The 9,024-nt window shown below is 41.1% G+C and overlaps 1 protein-coding gene across 1 annotated transcript; it reads left to right on the plus strand.

The window, feature by feature from the left end:
- Positions 1–673: 673 nt before the first annotated feature.
- On the plus strand, positions 674–4,438 carry LOC102079727 (axoneme-associated protein mst101(2)). The gene is made up of 2 exons (XM_005466611.4): positions 674–713; positions 1,634–4,438. Exons 1-2 carry the CDS (start codon positions 674–676, stop codon positions 3,583–3,585), a joined length of 1,992 nt encoding a protein of 663 aa, XP_005466668.3. The 3' UTR covers positions 3,586–4,438.
- Positions 4,439–9,024: the final 4,586 nt, after the last annotated feature.

A 9,024-nucleotide genomic window follows, 5' to 3' on the forward strand; every position in this document is an offset into this window, starting at 1 on the left:
CAAAAATTTGTATCAGCAGGTGTGGAATGACTCTCTTGGAAAAAGCAAAAATCTGTTTTAAATTGTTTGGCAAACAAAAACAAAGCTTTGCGTTTACATGTTTGTCTTAAACCCCTGGTATTAAGAGAAACAAATGAAAAAGACAAAGTTATTAGAAAAAGAAAGAGAAAAAGTAAGTTCTAAACTTCTACAGCTAAGAATAGATCTATAGAATAAGGGGACCGGGTGCTGCACAATTTAGGTAATAGAACAGTAAAAACCCTGAGTGACTAAGCTTATAAAAATATAGTACTTAACTATCTGCTATGGTTCAAATCTAGCTTTTTATAGAAAAACACACTCTTCAACACAAAATAAAACTTTAACCTGAGGGTGAAAATATCAAGTTCACCATGTAAACAATCTTACAGAAATGTCATTTTGGAGACTGAAAAAGCGTCTCTATCAAGGAGGGAAAACTTCTGATCCACTGATGAATCCTCGGCCTCCCACGAAATAAGCCGACCTATCCTTACGGGCTGTGTCTATCATCGGCCACAGTTTGTCACGACGTTCTCTGTCCTCCCTGGACAGATCTTCAGCGAACCTGAAATGATTGTCCTGCAGGTAGGAGGATGTTTTGGCTGCTTTCCATACAGCATCTCTGTAGATTCGGGAGGTGAACTGCACGATGATGCCTCTGGGTCTGGTGCTACCTTGTCGCGTGGCTCCGAGTCGGTGTCGATGACGTCAGGCAGCCTATGATTTTGCTCTGGCAGAACAGACTGGCATATCTCGATGTCTGGAGTTAATTAATGCCGACAAACTGGAAATTATCTGGTTTACATCAACTGCGTCAGAGCTGCTGCGTTCGTACATCACCTTCTTCGGAGCTGGCGATTTAAGAGGTGTGACAGGGAGAGGTGGGAACTCATCCATTTCTTCTTCGGCTAACGTGAGTGACACCGTAGTAGCTGCGTAGTTATGGAAGCTATCCATTAGCATGTTGCTGGGCGTAGCACTCTCCTCGTTAGCATTCTCAGGCGCTATCTTAGACTTGGACCTTTCTGCTGCTTCTTGCCCTATGATTGCTGTATTTCACTTGTTTAGTCAACTGTTAGTGTTAGCAGCATAAAGTTGAGGTTTTACCGTTGTTCACGAACTTTCTGTGCAGACCTCGGTAGAGAGCGTCTACTCACTCCGCCATCTTGGCACGCCCCCTCTACAGTTGTTAATTTTGACTGTGATGTTCTGTGACATCACTGAATTCTCTTTGATGACAGCTGTAGGGGCCGGCGCCAGGTTTCACGAGAAGTCATAAATACACCCCATGTACACAAACTGTAAGCACTACATGAGTAGAGAACTTGTTGTACTTAATAACTTTGCACGGACAATATAAATACAAATGAAATACATTCATTTACATTCATTTAGTGTGGCTGCCACACTAGAATTACAGCAAAAAAAACTTGAAAAATTTAAAAAAAAGGAAAAACGCCTCATGGCTGAAAACAAGGACCAACAGAAAAAAATATCTGAATTTGTTAAAGTGTGTAGGGAACAAGTGGCGGATATTGATAGACTTAAACGGGAAGCCTGCGCCCATCTTTCTGAAATAGACCGACTAAGAAAACGTATGGTTAAATGTGAGATAAAGCCTGCAGGATCAGAAAAGTTGACTGCATCGGGCAATATGAGAAAGAAATCCTGGATCTTCAAAAGAAATGCAAAGACCTGGAAAGGAAACATGCCACTGAAAAAAAGAGACGGGAGGAGAAAGAAAAAGACGTGGAATTTCTGTCTCCCCTTCAAGTCAAAATCAACACACTGAGCAAAGAAAATGAGGTCCTGAAGCAAAAGTTAAGTCAGGTGACCGCTGAAAAAGACGTAAAAGTAAAAGAACTGAAGGAAAAAAAAGAACAGATAAAAAAAGAGCTTAGAGTCCAGGACCAGCTCAAAGAAGAGAGGCTAAACTTTGAAAAAAGGACATCGGAATATCTTGAAGAGGCTAGCATGTTGTTTCAATGTAGAGACAGACTTAAAACAGTGGAGGAGCAAGCAGAGAAATTAAAGGCTGAACTTAAAAAATGGCAAAAAAAAGCAGAGGAGTTTGAAGAGAAAAAGAACAGGGTAACTATGGAGAAACACACATTGATAATGAAAAATAATGAACTGTCAGATCTGCTTTTGGCAAAGGACTTTGATAGTAACAAGTTAGCAAAAGAGTTCAAAGAGAAAATAGTGGAAATAGAAAGTGAGACAACGAAAGCCTCAAAGCAGTGTTCTAGTGTGCAACACCTGGAGAAAGTCCTGCAGCTGAAAACAGAACAAATAGCCAAACTTGAACGCGAGAGGCAGAAATCCTTTAAGAAAATGACGTCCCAAGATAATGAGATTGTCCGTCTGAGAAATGCTCTCACAGAAACAGAACACAGACTTAAAATACAGATGACAAATGATGACTTTTTGCCTCAGCGTGAAACACTTAATAAGGAGTTGTCTGAGGCTAAGACCGTGATCAGCCAATTTAAGGACACCATAAAGTCGCTGACAAAAGACACAGAAGAAAAGGATAACGAACGAGAAAAGATTCAAGCAGAGCTATCCAAGTCTCAGACCAGGTATTTTGCTGTGAAAAATCAACTGGAGCTCGTCAAACAAAAGCAGGCAGAAGCGCAGACGGCACAGGCCAAACAACTTGCCTGTGTCGAGGAGGAGCGCAACGTAGTTAAGAAAAGGCTGGGCCAGATTTTGACAGACAAAGAAAAGGTGGACAAAGAGCTCACACACTATAAAAAGATGGTGTTTCAGCAGGAGCAAAAAATTAAACAGCTGGAAACTGAAAATCAATTGAGTTCAATTCAAAGACAAACGATTGAAGGACAAAAAGAGGAAATTGACGGTCTGACGAAGCAGATAAAGGACCTGTGTGAGGAGATTTCCTTAAAGCCTACCACTGAGTTCCGCAAACACGTTGCAGAAATGGAGGAAAAAATCTCGCAGTGGCTAACGAACAAACTTAACGCTCAAAGAAAAATGCACACGTCCAGTCGCACATTAGTAGTCGACCAGCGCCGCCGGGACCGCTTGCTATGCAAATATAAACAACTGGTCACAGAAAAAGACAAAGAAAATAAAGAACTGCGGTCGATGCTGAATCAGGAGGCTGCACTTCAAAACAAAGATGCCATAGAGAAACTCCACAGATGTGAGTGGAAAAATCGCGAACTCAAAAAGCAGTTAGAAACAACACAGCGAATCCTTTCTGTATATGAGGCTAAGAACACCAGCCTTGTTGAAGAAAATAAACACCTGACACTTGAGGTGAGCGCAAAGCACACCCCGCTACCTCCTATTTCCACCAAGGCCAAGTCAAACTGTATGGCGAAATCATATGAGCAGTCTGAGGTTGGGCGCTCAACCAGATTCATGTGCAGTATTCCCCAAAAGACAGAAAAAACGTTTTTTCACCTCCCTCCTCTCGTAGGCAAAACAGTTGCATTGCAGAATTTGAGCAGCAGGCCCCTCAAATTAACCAACAACTCTGCTAAGATTACGCAACAGATGCCCAAAATTAACCAACACACCCCCATAATTAAGTAACAGACCCCGTCGGCCCAGTCGCCACACCACTAAGGAACCTGCCGACCTGTTCCCACACCAGAAAGCACAATTAGAACCAATCATTCCCTTTCATACACTGAAAGAAATAATCAGTTTTTAGGCTGGTCAACAAACATAAATTGACTTTTTCTTAAATAAACATCAACACTAAGGGATATGGTTAAAAACATTACTTAAAATACACTGAGGCAGTTACATCTCTAACACAGGAGGGCCTGTATTTGCTATAACACCAAAAATATTAGAAAACAGAAAACAATAACATATGTTTGCCGTGAGGAAGTGACATGAACACATTCCATCTGTGTCACTACCTCACCCCCAACCAGCCGCGGCAGATGGCTGCCCCTTCCTGAGCCTGGTTCTGCCGGAGGTCTCTGCCTGTTAACAGGCAGTTTTTCCTCCCCACTGTCGCCAAGTGCTTGCTCATAGGGGGTCCTCGGATTGTTGGGGTTTCTCTGTAATATTGTAGGGTCTTTACCTTACAATATAAAGTGCCTTGAAGCAGCGTCTTGTCAACAGGCATTTTGCAAATAAAATTTAATTGGACTGAACTGATTTCCTTTGGTTTATTAAGTCTGAGTGGTTGTATTTGAGCACTTTGATCGACTTATATTCATTGTATTCATTCCTTAAAACAGCTACTAATTCAAAACTTTCCACAGTGATTCTAAAAGAAAGCAAAGGCAGGAAGTACCAAAGCACAAATACTTAGTTACTTAGTTACAAATATTTAGTATAGAGTATGTTTGGGGAGTGTGATTGTGTGTACAGTGTCCATATGTGTCTGTCTCCACGTTGGGTGAGTGCCGAATATTTGTCTGTGTCCATGAGGGTGGGAATGCACGTTTCTGCCTGTGTGTGTGCCTGTTCGTCTGTCTATATGTCAGGTTGGGTCTTAGACTCCACCTCTCTGTCTGGGTACATCTCAGGCCCTCCAAGGTATGGAGGCCTATCTCCCCTCACCACACTCCCTGCCGGGTGACCCCTTGTCTGGGGCTCTCCTCAGCTCTTCCCAGGAGGGTGGCACGGTTGCCCCTCCGATGATCGTCCTTGGGCTCTCGCACTCTGGGGCCTGGATCTTCTCCATGCCTGCTTCATGCACTGGGGGACGGGGGCTGTAGCTCCCCACACCGTCTAGCAGCAGAAACGCAGTTACATGGAGAAACCTTTTGAATACAAACGCACTCATCCACACAGGTGTGCACACAGACGTGTACGCATGGGTGTTCACAGACACAAACTACACCTGTCTTGGCTGCTACCTCAAAGGACATTGTGTGCTGTTGATGCTGCGTGCTGCACAATAACATTCAATATTTAGTATCTACTGTTATTTACTCTTTGTTTTTTCTTTGTTTACTCTTTATTTACTCACATACTCTTGAACGTTTTTAGGGTTTTCTGTATAATTGAAGTGAAGTTTGAGGAGCATCTTGATTTTTGGTCTTTGGATATCAACAGTCCCAAGTATGTGACTTCTTGTTTAACAGAAATATTACAGATAGTATTTGCAGGGCAGTCTTTAATTGCTAGTAACTCACACTTTCTTAGATTTAGGCATAAACCAGAGGCCTCAGAGAAATCATTAATCACACTAAGGGCTGGAGGGATTTGGTTTGTATTCTTCAAGAAGAGTGTGGTGTCATCGGCTAACTGGCTGATGACGAGCTCCTTATCAGCTATGGTGATTCCCTGTACAACACTGTTTGAGATATTAGTTGCAAGAATTTGTGTACAAAGTAAAAAATAAATATGGTGAAATAGGACATCCTTGGCGAATACCACGTTTCAGATCAAATCTCGGGGTGGAGCCGTTAATCATTTTAATAGAACTATTGCCATTCGTGTATAATGTTTTGACAGCTTTACAGGAAAATTCACCAAAGCCAAATTTTTCCAAAGAGTAGAAAATAAATTGATGTTCAATTGTATCAAAAGCCTTATAAAAATCCAGGAAGAGAATAAAGCTATTGTCAGGTACCAAATCAGAGTAATCAAGTAAATCCAGAACCAGTCTAATGTTATTAGAAATGTGTCTATTTCTCATAAAGCCTGATTGTGTCTCATCAATAATTGTGTCCAAGACCTCTTTAATTCTGTTAGCAAGTATTAAAGCCATAATCTTATAGTCATTATTGAGCAAGGAGATGGGTCTCCAATTATCAATAAAAAGTAAGTCTTTGTTTGGTTTTGGAATAAGTGTTATGAGACCTTGAGTAAGAGTAAGAGGGAGGGTGTTATTCTCTATACTTTCTGTGAAAACCTGCAGTAAAAACGGAGCCAGGAGATTAGAAAATGATTTATAAAACTCTGCAGTCAAACCATCTGTGCCAGGAGATTTATTGGCCTTAAGTGCAGAAATGGAAGTACAGACTTCCTCCACAGTCAGAGGGCTGTCACAATAACTCCTATCTTCCACAACAATAGTTTTTAGGTTTTTAATATTATTGAAAAATCGCGATGAGACAACATCATTATATTTTGAGTTATATAGTTTAGAATAAAATTCGGCACAGAAATATGAAATTTCTCTAGGATTGTCGGAGACAATGCCATTAATATTTAGTTGATGAATAGAGTTTGTTTTTGATCTGTATTTTTCAAGCCTGAAAAAGTAAGCAGAATTTTGTTCACCCTCCTCCAGCCACCTCTTCCTGGATCTTACAAAAGCACCCTCAGCCTTGCGTCGATATAAACCGTCCAATTTATTTTGAAGTTCTAGTAAAGTTAATTTATCTTCCTCTGAGATTTCTTCTGGGGACTTCTGGTAATAAGAGGCAATTCTGCTTATCACTTCTTGTTCTTCAGCTTTCCTTAATTTAGTAATTTGACTCCCATATCTTCTCAAGAATTTGCATGCTTCAAATTTAAAAAGTTCCCAATTGGTACAAAAGGACTTCTCTCTGTTAGCTTTATTCCAATAATAAACAATTAATTTATTAATCTGCATGTTAACCATCTTATCTTTTAGTAAAGAATTATTTAACTTCCAATAAGAGAATTTATGAGGTATATTATCTAGTGTAAACATTTGGACGCTAATGTGAATTGCTCTATGATCAGTGAGGGGGGTGGCAAGTATATTAACAGTAATATTATCTTTATCAATACAGTCAGAAACAAGCCAAAAGTCAATACGTGATTGCCTGGATCCTGTCTTATTGCTCCAAGTAAAGAGTCTATCGTCTGGAAATTTTTCTCTCCAAATATCCGCAACATTAAATTTTCCCATAAAATTTTTTAAGTTTGCACTGTATGAAGACTGCTGCCCTGGAGGCCACCTATCAACCATATTATCTAAATGTCTGTGAAGGTTCTCAGTCATCCAGGTCATCGTAGTCAAAGGAGTTTGCAAAGAAAAGCGTCTGGACTTCTTTGAGTTGCTTGAAGACGTTTCACCTCTCATCCGAGAAGCTTCTTCAGTTCTAAGGTCAAATGGCCGAGAGTCCCAGATTTAAACCCAGTGGGAGTATCCCCCCAAAGAGGGACAAAGGACCCCCTGGTGATCCTCTAATCACATGCGCCAAGGTGTGAAAGCGGGTGTGGTACCTAATCAGCCAGGGTTTCGGGTGAGCTCATTGTGAAACCTGGCCGCACCTTGTCATGTGAATTCCTGAGGTCAGATGGCCCAGGATGTGAGTGGGCGTCTTCAAGCAACTCAAAGAAGTCCAGACGCTTTTCTTTGCAAACTCCTTTGACATATTATCTAAAGCAATGTTAAAGTCTCCACCAATTAAGAGGACTGAATTTGGGTATTTGGAGAGCCAGAAAGTAATTCTTTCTTCTAAGGAGTCAAGTAATTTATCATTTTCAGTTTTATTATTGTAACCATATATATTTACTGCAATGAAAGTACTGTTATTGTGTCTGATTATTGATCAGAGGTAGTGTCCTAAGGTGTCACAGTCAGAATGTAACACATCCCCAGAAAAAGAATTTTTAAGCGTGGCAACTCCAGCAGAACGCTCAGAGCCATGGGACAACCAGACTTCATTACCCCATTGAGATTTCCAAAAATTTGTATCAGCAGGTGTGGAATGACTCTCTTGGAAAAAGCAAAAATCTGTTTTAAATTGTTTGGCAAACAAAAACAAAGCTTTGCGTTTACATGTTTGTCTTAAACCCCTGGTATTAAGAGAAACAAATGAAAAAGACAAAGTTATTAGAAAAAAGAAAGAGAAAAAGTAAGTTCTAAACTTCTACAGCTAAGAATAGATCTATAGAATAAGGGGACCGGGTGCTGCACAATTTAGGTAATAGAACAGTAAAAACCCTGAGTGACTAAGCTTATAAAAATATAGTACTTAACTATCTGCTATGGTTCAAATCTAGCTTTTTATAGAAAAACACACTCTTCAACACAAAATAAAACTTTAACCTGAGGGTGAAAATATCAAGTTCACCATGTAAACAATCTTACAGAAATGTCATTTTGGAGACTGAAAAAGCGTCTCTATCAAGGAGGGAAAACTTCTGATCCACTGATGAATCCTCGGCCTCCCACGAAATAAGCCGACCTATCCTTACGGGCTGTGTCTATCATCGGCCACAGTTTGTCACGACGTTCTCTGTCCTCCCTGGACAGATCTTCAGCGAACCTGAAATGATTGTCCTGCAGGTAGGAGGATGTTTTGGCTGCTTTCCATACAGCATCTCTGTAGATTCGGGAGGTGAACTGCACGATGATGCCTCTGGGTCTGGTGCTACCTTGTCGCTTGGCTCCGAGTCGGTGTCGATGACGTCAGGCAGCCTATGATTTTGCTCTGGCAGAACAGACTGGCATATCTCGATCACCTTTCCCTTACGTCTTCTTTCTCAGCTCCTTGACTCCATGTAGTCTGAGATTCCACCTCCTGGAATATCTTTCCAACTCAGATATTCTCTGTTGCAGTTGTCCACTCGACCTTCCTCTTTAGTTACTTTTTTTTTCCAGTCGCAACTTTCCCTTCATATCTTTCATTTCCGCGCACACAAATCAATCGTCTTTTGAGACCCTCATCTGGAGCGTATTCTCTTTCACCATGTTCCGAGTTTTCTCTCACCATGCTCTCAATGTTATCAGACCTGGAGTTAATTAATGCCGACAAACTGGAAATTATCTGGTTTACATCAACTGCGTCAGAGCTGCTGCGTTCGTACATCACCTTCTTCGGAGCTGGCGATTTAAGAGGTGTGACAGGGAGAGGTGGGAACTCATCCATTTCTTCTTCGGCTAACGTGAGTGCCACCGTAGTAGCTGCGTAGTTATGGAAGCTATCCATTAGCATGTTGCTGGGCGTAGCACTCTCCTCGTTAGCATTCTCAGGCGCTATCTTAGACTTGGACCTTTCTGCTGCTTCTTGCCCTATGATTGCTGTATTTCACTTGTTTAGTCAACTGTTAGTGTTAGCAGCATAAAGTTGAGGTTTTACCGTT

This window comes from Oreochromis niloticus, linkage group LG12, assembly GCF_001858045.2.
Source record: "Oreochromis niloticus isolate F11D_XX linkage group LG12, O_niloticus_UMD_NMBU, whole genome shotgun sequence".
Classification (NCBI taxonomy): Eukaryota; Metazoa; Chordata; class Actinopteri; order Cichliformes; family Cichlidae; genus Oreochromis; species Oreochromis niloticus.